This window comes from Lutjanus erythropterus, chromosome 21, assembly GCF_056507025.1.
Source record: "Lutjanus erythropterus isolate fLutEry1 chromosome 21, fLutEry1.hap2, whole genome shotgun sequence".
Taxonomy (NCBI): Eukaryota; Metazoa; Chordata; class Actinopteri; order Lutjaniformes; family Lutjanidae; genus Lutjanus; species Lutjanus erythropterus.
Window position 1 is genome coordinate 29,171,458 of NC_139337.1, and position 14,866 is coordinate 29,186,323.

The 14,866-nt window shown below is 41.5% G+C and overlaps 1 protein-coding gene across 1 annotated transcript in view; it reads right to left on the reverse strand.

Moving 5' to 3' along the window:
* Window positions 1-310: 310 nt before the first annotated feature.
* drosha (drosha ribonuclease III) overlaps window positions 311-14,866 on the reverse strand; it is a 136,380-nt gene continuing 121,824 nt past the window's right edge. The window contains exons 31-32 of the mRNA XM_084747144.1: window positions 13,805-13,851; window positions 311-1,127 (exon numbers count right to left, since the gene is read on the reverse strand). Coding sequence (XP_084603270.1) covers window positions 997-1,127; window positions 13,805-13,851 — 178 coding nt within the window. The 3' untranslated portion in view covers window positions 311-996. The remainder of the gene's footprint in view (window positions 1,128-13,804; window positions 13,852-14,866) is intronic.

Genomic DNA, 14,866 nt, shown 5'->3' on the forward strand with positions numbered 1-14,866 from the left:
TCAACCTCTTTACTTTGCTGTCAGACAGCCTTTTCTGAAGGTAAACCGCTGTTAAATAAGTCAAAAGTTGCTCTCACCAAACCAACCAAACTCCATGGGAAAAATCAGTAATTTTACCTTGTAGGACATTGGAGTTGCAGGTGTGCAGCTGCCTCCATATGTTAGTTTGTTTGCGTTATTGTGTGACTTTAGTGAATCCAAACTGAAGTTTTAAAACACCGAAGTCACACAATAACACAGTCAAACTAACAGATCGAGGCAATGGGTAGACTAGCAACTGTTGTGATCTGAGAGGTAAAATGACTGATTTTGCCTATGGAGTTTGGTCTGTTTGGAGAGGGCGATATTTGTCTTGTGTAACAGCGGTTTCTCATTAAAAAAGGCAGTCTGACGGCAAAGTAAAGAGTTGAAAATATTCTAAGTATAGTGTACACTTCAACTGATATTGATTTTTTTTAAAGGTGGACCTTTTTTCAGTGCCAAAAATACATTTTGACACTGACCCTGTCCATAGCAGCACTCCTCTCTGCTTCTCAAAACTCAGGGGGCGTCAACCAGCATCTACTGTTGTTAATAAACTGACTATCAATAAGTACCTCATACAATCCCACATCAAATAATCCAAACTATCCCTTTCAGGCCACCTTTGACAGGGCTACAGTACTAAACAGCATAAAACATGACGGCACCTAGCTTCATTTCTAATTCTGTTCGCCTTCTGAGCCACTTTAATTTTGACAATCGTGGCCAAGAAAACTAATTTCCCCCCAAAATCTGTGGTTTATCCTCACCTGTGTCCCATCGCCATTCATGTAACACTCAGGGCAACAGTCAATCTTCATTTCTAAACTCTCACAGCTCCGCGATCAACTAGTGGCATCTCTATTTAGCCAAGTCTTGCCTGGATGGCTGCCACATTCGCTCCTTAATGTGGTCGCGGGTCCTGATTGGCCTCCCTCCTCTTCCTCCTCCCCCGACAAAAAAGAAAAGGTGCTGTCACTTCCTGCATTCCTCCGCCTCGTCGGTCTCCTTCTCCTGCCGCTCCCGCTCTCGTCTCATCTCCTTCAGCTCCTGTCTGTATTTCCGCTCGATGAAGCGCTTCTGATGAGCCATCTGTGGGAAGTTATCTGGTACAGGGAGAGGCAGAGCGGGAAACAGAGCGAAGTCGACCAAGGAGAACAGATAAAGAGAGAGACACAGAGGGAAGGGGTGTGAAGAGACAAGGTCAGTTTCCAACTGGGCGAGGACGGCAATTTGGGGCTCAAAATTGCTCCGACTATAGTTTTTGTAGCAAGTGTCATGTTGTCACTTTGGGCAAATGAGCGAAAATGTTGCGGGCAGCATTGCGACTAAATTGCCCTCATGTTGTTATTTCATTAATGATGAAGCAACAAGAAATTAGACAGGCCTTGTTTGGTTTCAGCACACTGACTATGAGATCTGATAACATAATTACAAGTGAACATTTCTAAATGAGATCTGTAATAAGATGGCGTGGAGTGACAGCAGAGAAAATAAAACAAAAACAGATACAAGCTGATAGGATGTAAACATACAGGCAAGAGGCTCAATAAGGAAATAACTTGTTTATTTGTGCAGTTGGAGCACAGACGAGCTTTTAAAGTTTTAACTGTCTCATGTTTATTGCTGATAAATGCCACCACTTATCGTCAACTGTAGAAAAACATGAATGAAGCGCTGGCTACGTCAACCATTAGCCTCTGTAGAGAAGCTCTGGAGCCTCGATGTGGGTTTTCTGCCAACACGCCACGAGCCACACGACACAAATCTGGGCAAAAACAGAGGGAGGCTGGGTGGATTTAATCCCTGTAATGATTTAAGTCTGATAGGTTGGGACTCAAAGAAAAGGTCAAAATATTATCCTGCAGTGAGAATATGTCAATCAAAGAAACTGCAGCGGCCTATAAAGATAATATTCTCAGAAAAAAAAATCAAAATCTCCTGGAATTAAAGTCAGAAATTTATGAGAAAACACTAAGATATTCAGAGATTATAAAGTCACAATTATTCAAGGAAAAAAAAGTATTATTTTGGTCAAGAAACCAATGTCGCTTTATTTTGAAAGGCTGGATCGACCTCATCACACCACAGATGATGCGGCTTTGTGTCCTTTCATTTTAGAGAATATCTGAATTTAAAAAAATAAAATAAAATGCAAGTTTTTAACTTTAATCTTCAAAGTTTTTTTCTTGGAAAATTATCACTCTCCCCCGGCTTCTGAAATTTTTTGAGGGCTGAGAAAGTGTCGACCTCTAAAGACGGACTCTGATAGGTTAGGACTCCTGTTAACTAAAAGACAGTATGATGGCATGTAAGAAAAAAAAATCAATTAAAAATAATAAAAATAAAAAATTCTGGAGCTGTGGGAAGGAGTAATGCTCCAAGAAAAAACTCAGAATTTCTGAGATTAAAGTCACAAATTTACAAAATCAAAAACTGTTTTACTTTGGAAGCTTGGATCAACCTCATCACACCACAGGCGCTGCTGCCTGCTGTGCCCTTTAATCTACGAGAATATCTCAGAGGTTTTTTTTCATGAGGTTACGCCTTTAATCTTGGAAGTTTTCTTTGAAAATTTCCTCCCGGAATGGAAATGGTGTTTGTTGTCAATTAGTTAGATTAATTAATTAGAAAATAATTCTCCGCCTGCATGTCGTGATGTATCTAATAGCCGCACAGACCTCTGCCGTCTACGACGCTGATTCTGATTTTGTCTTTTTCTCAAGAGGTACATTATTATAACTTCCTTCAGTGTTGCCATATTTGTTGTCTGAAACTTTTGACTCTTCTTCCGGGTAACTTTTGACTCTGAGTAATTAATAAATCAATCTGGAACCGAACATCAAACTAATTATTTTCCCTCAAAGTCTGCACTTCAAGTTGAGAAGCCTGATATTATAATGGAGCCGCCATCTGCCGCTATGGGAGAAAAGTTTTGCCGGTACAATAGTTTGTAATACGTCCTATCTGCACCAGTTAATATCTGTTTTTCATAGTTATTATTTAGGTTAAATCGAGGACTGCAACTAACGATCATTTGTTTTATTATCAGTTCATCTCCTGCTGACGGTCTTGATTAATTTTTGCTCTTAAAAGTGTCAGAAAAGCAGCAAATCCTCCTCTTTGAGAAGTTGGAAGTAGAGAAAGTTTGTAATTTATTTTTACTATTTTTGCTGGAAAAATGACCAGAGCTATGAGCCTTTATTCTGTCGATTGATTAATCAATTACTGTTTTTTCCCAACCCATAAAGTATCATGTGATCCTTCATCCTAAGTGAAAGAAAATCAAAATCAGCCTTCATGGAGCTGCTTGTCTTCCACTGAAAAGCGACGCCAGGCTTCAGTTTTCAGCCATGACGGCGGGAGCTCAGTTCAAACTCAATGACCCACCAGGTAGCAGTTTGTAATTTTGATTTTCCGAGCTCAGGTAATTTTCCATTAAGTGTTTACATTACTGGCTCTACCCACACTTCAATTTAAAACAGCACGCATGACAGAGGCCCGCTGGTTTGTGTCAACTCGCTGAGACACAAATTTGACTGTGCAGTTTTTCCGCTCGCTGACCGTGACCATGCAAACCTAAACAAATTAAAATCAGTCTTTCAATACCTTCTCCCTGAGAACTTTTAAAGTCAGTCTGTGATGGAAAAACGGAGAGGACCCAACTGTTTTTAAATTATTTGCTAACAGTTCTCTTTCTGGCCTGTCTGATAGAGGTTTATTAGAATAAGCAGCATATTTTGTAAGTGAACAGTAATTATTGTGGCTCCATACTTCAGCATTTTGAAATAAGAGATCAGAGGTAAAGTGAAAACACGGACGTTCAGCTTTAATTTGACTGTGGAAGAACTGCAGCTCTTTCTATATACAGTCCTCAAAGGACTTAAATAAGGTCATTATATTTAATATTTGATTCTAAATATCTGCAGAGATAAGCAGACTAAGTTTGGACGGTATACTGGTTCCATCACCGTCACCGATGTGAAGACATGCCATCATATGGATTCTGCAGCACCGTTATTACTGTTTATTACTATTTTAACATATTAAAGGAGCAATGTGTAACAACTGCACGTCCAAAAATGAGTCCTGCAGTCTAAATAGTGAGTTGAAGCCACAGACTGATATATTAAATACAGGATCTATGGTTGGGGTGAGTTATTGCTCTTGCACCCTCCTCCCCAGACTCCAGGAAGCTCAGGCAGGCTGCAGAAACACTGCCTGCCAAACTCCATTAACATTTTGCTCAATTTAAGCGTTATAATCATCTACTCCTTATCAAAGATTATTAATGATTTATTATGACTTATAATCAGACACTAACTCATTCGGCAAACATTCGGCTGTATTTTGAACTCTAATTAACGTAAAACGGGAAAACAAAAGCAGCCATTCTAGCCTGGAATAAAAAATGTCAAAGGAGGACGCAGCTGTCGTCACAGAAGTGCCTATTTCAACTTAGCATGTTTCTTAAACATCTGATGTCATATCATGGTCATTTTATGATTTATTATAGTAAATATATCACTCATGGAACTGAAGTTGCAGAAGATGTGGAGGGTTACCGGATGTCAGTTTATCTGTTGTCAGCTGTAAGAACTGACATCAAGCTGAGGGCATAGATGGATAAAACAGATAAAGTAGATGCAGAGATTTCACTGAGAACTTATTTCACCATTGATCTAGTCACCCCGATATCCCCAGACTCCTTTAAAACATCATGCATGCAATTTTGAGAGTTGTTGACTGATGACAAAACTCAATAAACTTACTGTTAGAGATTCTTAATTATTTGGGCACTCTTGTCAATTCTGCAAATGGTATTTATGATATTTAACCCGTGTAACTATTAGGTTGAATCAGAATGGCAAGTTAAGTCCAGCTTAGCTTAAGATCAGGCACAAGTCCTGTTGGTGCAACTGGCCCCAGTGTAGTAACGTTGGGTGTGGGAAGCTGTTTTTTTTCACACTGGTTTTCGAGGAACTTCACACTGTTTTTCTTTCTTAAGATATCTTCCCTTACATTGCCAATACAATAGAAAGAGGTAGAATCATGTTTTGAGTGAAGTATTCCTTTTATTTTTTCTAATACTGTGATATAATACCATCATTGTAAAAAACAAACAAACAAAACAAAAGATTTAGGTCATATCGGCCACCCCGAAAGCAAAGATTTTTATCTTCTCTGGTAAAGCTCTGCCGTTGTTTATGAGACTTTTTGACTTCAGTCTTGTCTTAAAAAAAAAAGTAATACTCTGACTTTTCCAAGAACTCAGGATCATAAAGAAACGCTTTGTTTTGTTTGGTTGTTTGTTTAGGATCATTTTCCAGCTACTAACATCGGAAGGTCTGTGTATAAAGAGGTCTGGACTCTTTTCCCAGCATGGGTGTAAACATCCTGAAACACCCTTGAAGCTGGGAATCAGCACTTTAACCTCACACATTGTTTTATTTCAAATCCAATGTGCTGCAGCGCAGAGCCCAAACAACAGAAAATGCCTCAGAAAATGTCCAAATACTCGGGGCCGCGCTGTATCATGGGCAGATAGGGTATATTATCCTCAGATAAATGGGAAAATTTAATTATTACTATTGTCCAGACACTGGACTCGCAGCCGATAACATGGTGCCGCAGGGTTTGAGCCAGTACTCAACTACCTGGTGTGGACACTGTGTTTTCTGTAAGTGGCTGCTGTCCCACAGCTGCAGACCCACATCCACAGTCACAGAAACACAGGAGCACAAGTATAGATGGTTCAACACATTATCCAGCTGGATTGTGCTTGAACCTTCCCTCTGGAGCTGATAAGTTCTTAGTTCTTCTGTTTCTTGTCTTAAATCACTAAGGCTGGTTTATTCCAACAATGATTAATTTTAAACCACAGTTTAAAGAGGTTAAAAGATTCAATTTTAACCTGTATTGAAAATTCTGTTTAGTTTTTACTCTAAATCTATATTAAATTTAATTATCTTCCATCAAAACTTTAAACTCCTATTTCAATTGAGGAGGTTTAACTTTTAAAATGTTACTCCATGAATTTGGAGTTTTCCTTAAAAGAGAAGAAATTAGAGCCTCCTGCTGAGCCACCTCGAGTAGGCTGACTAGGCTAAACTAAATTTTTAAATAATGGAATATTATGTTAATGTTTTGGCTAACATTAGCTCGCAAACAATGTCACATTTTGTCAACTTTTTAGCCAACGTTAGCTAACAATCAATGTAATGTTTGCTAACTTTCTGGCTAACATCTCCATTGATTAAACTCTAAACTCCATGTTTACCTAAACTCTGACCAGAACTAGTCTTAGGTTAAATTAATGTTTGTTGGTGCAACCCAGTGTAAATATTTGCATTTCCAGCTAATTAAACTTGAATACTTGCTTATTTCCAGTGTCTTATATAATTTGTATTCATGTATTAAAGTTTATTAACAGTTTAGTTTTAACTTTTGTAATTTAATTATCTTGCACCAAATTAAACTGTGAACCAGTATTAACCTTAAATTTACACTTGAGGAGCTTTAATTTTTAAAATGGTTGGCTTTTTGAGATAAATTGAGGTTTAATAACCAAGTTGCTCCGTTAATTCGGTCAACAGAAAAAGATGTGAAACTGCAGCGCCATCATGAGTGGGCTAGCTAGCCAAACTTTTTTACTAGCTCAAAAATAATGTCATGTTTTGTTAACTTTTTAGCTAAGATCTCCATCTTGATTAACCGCAGTTTAATTTCAGTTTAAATCAATAAACTAGGATTTACTGAACTTGAGATTCAGTTTTCTGTGCAGCAGAGCTCTGCTCAGTTTTAAATCTGGATTCATAGTATATATTCATCAGTAGAACTAATTTAAGATCGAATTAATATTTGTTGCTGCACCCCAGTCTGAATGTTTGTGTTTCCAGCTTCTTAAACTTGAAGATTAATCCATTTTCAGTGTTTCATATCATTTTAAATAAGGTTTTGGGTTTAGGTTTGGGTTTTTGACTGTTGGTTGGACAAAATATGTAATTCTAACATGTCACCTTGAGCTCTAGGAAGCCGTGAGATATTTTTTCACAATTTTCTGTCATTTTATTGATGAAACAGTGTTTGGCCTCCGTCTGGGCCCAATAACAATGCATTCTTCAACCGATTGTCAGGAGGAATTGGCTGAAGCTCCCGCGGTAAATGATAGAAACTGCAATTCACATTACGTAGGTGTTTGACTTGTGAATAGAAGAGGAGGACGTATTCTTCCTCCTGCAAAACTCTTAAGTCGTCATTATGGCAACAGAGAGCAAAAGTGCAAGATAACGGCAATATCCTATTAAAAAGGAGACGGATCAAATAAAAAAAAAATCCTGAAGAAAGAATGCACCGAGGAAAAAAAAAAAAAAAATCATTCCGAGTTTGAGATGCACACACACACATGCACGGATACACACAGAATCACACACAGTCTATTTCAATATGCTTTCGGTGAGTAAGGAACACTTGGTGAGCCTCGGAGAGAAAACTACATATTGCAGTTAAAATATGGAAATCACCAGCATTTTTCCCTGAGAGATGACTTGAGAATAACACACTCAACAGGGAAAAAAAAAAAAAAAAAAAAGCTTTGGCCATTTACATTGTTTAACATGCGGCACAAGAGCAGGTGTCAAAGAATAGGCTTGCTAAAGAATACACAAGGCTTTTCATTTCAGTCTGTGTTGGGCATCGCAAAGACATATTGAGAATCCTCAGCCGTCCAGCGTTCTGGAGAAAAGCACCTTTGAGGGACGCCGCACTCTGCATACTGATCACCTTTGGTTAAGGCGTTAACGCACTTAGCTCGGCTCGGGTCTTTTGTTTATCGACAATGCAGTAATTGCTCTCAAGGACGGATGTTGCGGTCTCGAGATTTCGGGGGGTTTGCGGCTGCGGCCTCTGCAACAATGCGGCCTGTTGTGCCGGCCCGCCCGCCGACGGCAGCGCTGAGATGCGCGCTCACACGGCAGCTGGATGTGGAATCCGTGATGAGGGATCAGCTCCCCTTTTAAGGGCACAAGAACATACAGTGTCCTTTCACTATTCAGACTAAGCTCGGGCTGTGAGGCGACTCCACAATAGACTGCGCCGGCTGAGTCTATCACCTAGAGCTCACGTGCACCACATCAGTCAACAAGCCAATAGTGAGGCTCTATAGCAGCGCTGATGAAGGGATTTCCCTGCAATGCCAAAGGGCAAACAAAAGACTCAAGCCAGTGAATAGAGATCCTGCATACTGTACTTTACTTTGCCTCTATCCATCCAATGCTTTTATCCGGAGATTAAGGGGTTTAGAGAGAGCTGAGGAAGAAATGTAGTCCCCTTCCAGCGACTAGCCAGATCGAGGCTCCTTCTTATATTCAACAGATATTGCATTGTTTGAGAAACAAGCAGCTGCAAGGAAGCTGCAAAAAAAAAAAAAAAAAAAAAAAAAAATGGGAAGGGGAGGCGGTTGAGTCTTAGAGAGAGATTGTAGACTTTAAACAGAGACAGTACTATCTGAAAGGATGAATGATAAATGGTTAAGCCGTTTCCATGTATATTTGATGTCGCCTTAGACCTAACGGCGCGTGGTGCATGGAGCCTCAGGGCCGGGGAAACTCTGCACCGCTGACTCCTTCCCGCCGCCAACTGCGCTCCCCTACCTGGCTGCTCTCAGCTCGATTTGTTTGCACTCATGTTTCTCCCAGCCCGGGCCTTGGTTAACATTTAATTCTGCCTTGACAGATACAGGCAGGAGACTGTCAAAACGTGGGCCATCAAATAATGAAATGTGAATCAGCCGAGCCACCAGCGGATCGGCTACAGACAGCACACACACCAAATATTGGGCCCCCGGTCTCTTTAATGAGCTCTGAGCTGTCTGACTGAACACAGCCATGTCTCTCACCTCTCCGACACCGCTGGAGCCGCGGATTCTGTCTGCCAGGAAGAGCGCTGCTGCAGAAACAAAAAGTTCAATCCTGCTCAAAGTGCTCCTGATACTCGAGGAGGCCTTAAATAAAACATGGAAATGAATCCTGACACGTTGCGGGGAGGTGTTTTCGATCCGAGAGTAACACAAGGTAGGGCTGTTGTACAAGACGAGTAATGGTGTAGCCGATGCTGCAGTGAGGGCCAACAAGACAATCAATGACGAATTACATGACACCAGGGCTAATGTCCTTGATTAGTCTTGCTATGCGAACAAATGAAGCGAGGCCCTTGACAATCACATGAGAGACAATGCGGCAATAGGAGTTGATGCGTCAGGCGGTTCTGCAGCAGATGAGCTCGAGTCTCATTATATAAGCTCATGGTCAGGAGACACACACATCCTTCAAAGGCGTGTTTGAACCCTGCTGACTGACCTTGCATATTTATCTCAAAAAGAAGACGCTCAACAATGGAATAATGGAATATGAAAGCTACGGCGAGATTTCTCACACGCAAGTTATCCATTTTAATCATGAATGGTTAATTTTAAGAAAGGAGAAAACGATCAGCCGACTGCATTTGACACAAAAAAAACCCTGATCTCTAAATAATGAGTGCTATCTGTCAATGATGGATGGTGGAAGAGATCTGATCAAGCACAACCGGCAACTCACCGCTGGAGATTACTTTTATTATTGATTAGTGTTTTAAGATGAGAGTTAGTTCACCGTTCTTGTGTTTGCCTGATCAGCAGTCCAAAACACAAAGATATTACATTTTCAGTCACATAAAGCAGAAATTCTCAAACAGCGAATATCTTGGATTTTTTGCTTAATAAATAATCTGGGCTGGGGTTTTAGGCAGGTCTGTGGACCCTTTAAAAGCTTGTAAAACAATGAACAAGCTGCGCGTGGTTTGGTGACAGAAGTATGGCGGACCACAACAGCTTGTCACTGAACGCAGCAGTTTCGATCGCGTCCTCAGTCCAGTCAACACTTTAATAGCTCGCAGCCACAGATGCCGCCGATTGCTCTGAGTCGACCAGCAGAATACTGATTTTGACGTATCATATACACAAAACAACCGGTTTGGTGATTTTGGTGCCAGTGAATTCAACATTTGCAGCTTGATAACTGGTCTGGATGACTCTGGATGACTCGGGGAGGCCGCTACTTCCGTTGCCGAAATGCACGTGTCATAAAATGATTGATCAGTGTCAGATGACACAGTCAAATGTCTTTTTTTTTTATCAGTTTACTTTACTAAAGAAACCAGGAAATATTCACATTTAAGGAGCTGAAATCAGATAATCTGGACATTTCTTTCTTTAGGAAACTGATGCCAAGATTAATCGATTATCAGAAAAAGTTGCAGATTAATTTTATGGCTCTACATAAAAACATTCAATAGTATGGGCATACTACATGCCTGCAGCACATTATCAAAATAAATGCATAATATACAAGATTTTTCAGGAATGCTTCCTTTTGTATGATGGGTATAGAATGAAAGAAAAAGTGTCAAAAGACGAGCTGTATTGGTATTTTAAAAACGAGACTCACCCCTAACTGTGTCGATAACTTTTCTGTCAATCGACAAATCAACATTTTCTCCCTCTTCTATTCCAAGACTAATATCATCACATTATTGGGATTATTTAAAACTGAGCAGCCTATTTTCTCTCTCTAATAATTAATTAAAATCATATAATTGACAGGCTCACCTCGGGTACCGCGGGTGAAAGAAGAGAGTACATCGAGCCGAGCGGAGAGCAGTAAATTGGTGGGTTTAAATTAAGTGACAATACAAAGTCAAACTAAGCCCTCGAACTGGAGGCATTCTGCGCCGAAGGAAGGAAGACTCGAAGAGATGATTTTAAATCAACTGACCTTTTAAAAGGCATTGCTAATCTAGTCACATGAAACAGCAATTTATGAGGGGGGAAATGTTCATTTACTAGCAATGAGCATCTATCAATCATGGTGACAGAGGTGTACACTGGGGAGAGGAAATGGGAGGAATTAAGGGAGGGAGGAAGACACAGGAGAGAGAGTGTGTGCACTGAACTACGCCCCCTGATAAGGAAGGAGGGAGGTGAGGGTGAGGGGGGAGGGGGGGGGGTGCAGGAGCAGACAGAGACGGAGACCGAGGGAACGGCTTTAAATAATAACACCCCAGCACTAATGTTTCATAAAAAGCTAAAGCTTGGGCGCACAAACAGTATCAATCACAAGTGGCTGGAGGCCTCATTTATGAGCCAAATGAAATCAAAGTTTGACCTTCCCGCCCTTTGCAAGTTCTGCAGGCCTGTTCCAACAAAGCCATTTGTGTTCACCTCCAGCTAATTAGTTGAGTAAAGAACAAATTGTACATGTGATTAATGTGGTGGTCACAGGGACGGCAAGAGAGCCCAGTCCAAAAATTGCACTCCAACACCCTCACTGTAATGTATGATATTACGCGCCCACATACATATGCATCGAGTATAAGAGGCGAACAGGAGATGATGGAAATGGCTCGTGGATGTGTTTCTGAGAGCCCTGTAATTGTATTTTTTACTTGGCAGTGAACGAGACATTGTAAATGCCTAAAAACCACTATCTATTTTCCTTAAGTGGTGGTTGATGACAAGATGAAAAACAGCCAAGGAGTGAAGCGGCACATAGGGAGCGCGTCAGCTGCACTCCTTCACATCTGAAGAGGAGTGCTGAGCGCAGGAGAGGAAGGAGAGTGTGAAGCCTCGCTCTCGTGGTCTGTGAAAGGGCTCGAAAACACAACACAACACACACACAAAAAAAAATAATACAAACTTTGCGCGGCCCTCGACACAAACTTCCCGCGCTCCCCCGGGATGATCGACATGGTTGAGGATGCTTAGCTCCCACTCCCCGCCCCAACCCCCGTCCTTGTTTTACTGGTTCTTCAGCTCTGGCGAGGCCCCATGCCTGCGCTCTGGGCGAGCACTTCAAACAGCCTAATGTCCTATATGTCGCAGCCAACCGGCTGGTCAGGCCACAGCTCTCTGCCAGCCATCTTGCATACTGTACAGCCAAGGCTAATATTCTACACTGAGGCAAAGCGTGTGAAAGGCTTAGTGTGAACATACAGCCATTCTTGGGAATTGGGACAAATCATGTCCTACCCAAAAAAAAACAAAAAAAATATTAGTGCCAACACTCTAATTCCAACTTTTTGATGAAAATGTATTCAAGGATTTATATATATACATGAAATATATGTAATTTATGATTTTCTTTAATTTTCTTAATTTCTAAAATCCTTCAAAATCTAAAACTATCAACACCTGCTGACAACACAGGTATCAAATTGTACTACTGTAATCAGTATTTTTAGTTTCAGTCAACTCTGTCAGATTTTTACAAAAACATGATTTAATCAGGCATAAAAAGTTTTAGCTATACCCTCAGGACCCCTGTCTCACTACCTGGTTTAAAATATGTGGTAATACGGCTCAAGCACTGGTGAAATGTCTATTTTTTGACAAATTAATTGAATGATATTGCTATCAGATGTGTTTCAGCCAGAGTTCGGTACTTTACAGACTGAATTATGTCAGTACTACCGAGCACCAACTCATGGTCGATCAATCTGTGCCAAATTTCGATGCGCATTTGGGTGTGAGAGAATCTCAGAATATAGAGAAAAGCTGGACAAGTTGTTGGTGATAACTGGGCTGTTTGACTGTGAAAACTTTCTCGGTTGGCCTAAGATTTCTACTAGCGTTAGCCAACACTCGACCACCGGCTGTGTCTGAAACTCCGTACCAACATCACACTGCACATGTTCTCTACAGTGTTAGTATGAAACCAAGGTTAGTGAATTGACCGTCAAACGGGGGAATATTATAGTATGAAGGACAGCTGACAATAACAACAACACAACAGGAGGAATGTCATGTTTCCTCAGTGGGTCAGGGTTATCATGTTCACCGTGTTTACGAGATGAGACCCCCTCATGTCGTGTTCATGACATCGTGAACTGGAAATGTTCTCTTCGCTCCGACTTCACAATGTTCTATTCACAATTTCTGTGTCCTAATTGCGAGTTCCGCTTGAGAACAGCAACGTGCAGCAGTGTTGCCCTGGTGACAGGCTGCAGATCGTAGAGACTGGAGACGGACGGATTTTATTTCATGTGGTGTTTAAAACATGTCACAACATGTCAACTCTACAGCCCTTCAAAATCAAAGCGAAATAAGAATTATGGTTAAGAGAACTCTTAGCAACTTTAAAAAATAAAATGGCTGCTCACTACAACTATGCTGTGAAATGAAAAATCGTAACGACTAAATTCCACCAGGCGTGGCTGCGTCGCGTTATGGCGGCGCCGATCACAGCCATTCTTGCACAATGCTTGTGATTCCACCAGCAGCTCCTCGGCGCGTCCCAGAAGCGGCTCTCCGCTCTGCTTCAAATACACGTCGAGTTTCTTTTTGACAGACGCCACGTCAATTAGCACAAAGGAGATAGAACAGGCAGGAAGTCAGACACAGAAAAGGCAGGGCTGCTGATACGCTGGCGTGCGGAGGACGGATCAGAACCGTGGCGCTGGTGGAATTAACCGGTAACATTTTCTCAGTTCTGTAAAACGTCAACTGCATCAGATGGAAAACCTGACGGAGCGGACGTCTGTATTTAATAAGAAATTTGAAGGTTGGCCTGTTACAAGGTTTAATAGTGAAGAGTTTGATCTTTTAAAATATATTTTCCCAGCATAACTGAGTCTTAAGAATGAGTGTGTGTGTGTGTGTGTGTGTGTGTGTGTGTGTGTGTGTGTGTGTGTGTGTGTGTGTGTGTGTGTGTGTGAGGAGGGTAGGGGTTCATGTTGCCAGACAACTCACATTTTTCCAGCGCATCCATCGCAGCTCCCATTTCCGCCTGTTGGATGCTAGATTAGAAATATTTTAAAAAGGAGACAGAGAGACAGAGAAAGAGGCAGAAAAAGGTCTTTAGCATATTCAGAATGTCCCTTTTTTTTGAATTTCTGTCAAAAAAAACAAAAAACAGGACGAATATTGAGCGGATTATCAAAAGTGCTTTATATTTGTTTTGAAAGAGGCCTTTTGCCAAACAATCCCAGGTAACACAGTGCACACATTTCAAAAAGGTAAGCCTATTGGCGGCTCGGCGCTGGGCACTGTTTACGCCTGCGATTCGCTGTCCCTCCGTATATATTATGTGCCGTGTGATCAGAGCCCAGCAGCGGAGGTGGCTGGGAGCTTAAGTCATGTAAATACAAAAACAGTAAGCTGTCAAAGATCCTATGGAAGGGACAAACTTATCGCCAGCTTAGAGCAAGAGGGAGCGCTTTCAAGTAGGGGGGGCCGTGGAGGGGATTTCCACATGTGGCGAGGAGGGAGGGGGGAGGAAGGGAGGGAGGGGGGTGTGAAAGATGTTTGATGGATTTAGGTTTCATTTCTCGCAGGCTCAGCTGCAGCTTTATTGTCAACCCCTCCAACCCTGAAAAGGCCTTCGCGCGGAGATTCACTTTCTTTACTTTACAAAAGCGTGAATGTGTGAGAGCACACACAAAGGTGTGCAGTCAAACACACACACACACACCACACACACACACACACACACACAGGTGTGCAGTCAAACACACACACACACACACACACACACACACACACACCACGCACACACACACCACGCACACACACACACAAACACAAAGGTGTGCAGTCAAACACACACACACACACACACACCACACACACACACACACACACACACACAGGTGTGCAGTCAAACACACACACACAAAGGTGTGCAGTCAAACACACACACACACACACACGCACACAAACCACACACACACACACACACACACACACACACACAAAGGTGTGCAGTCAAACACACACACCACACACACAAAGGTGTGCAGTCAAACACTCTTT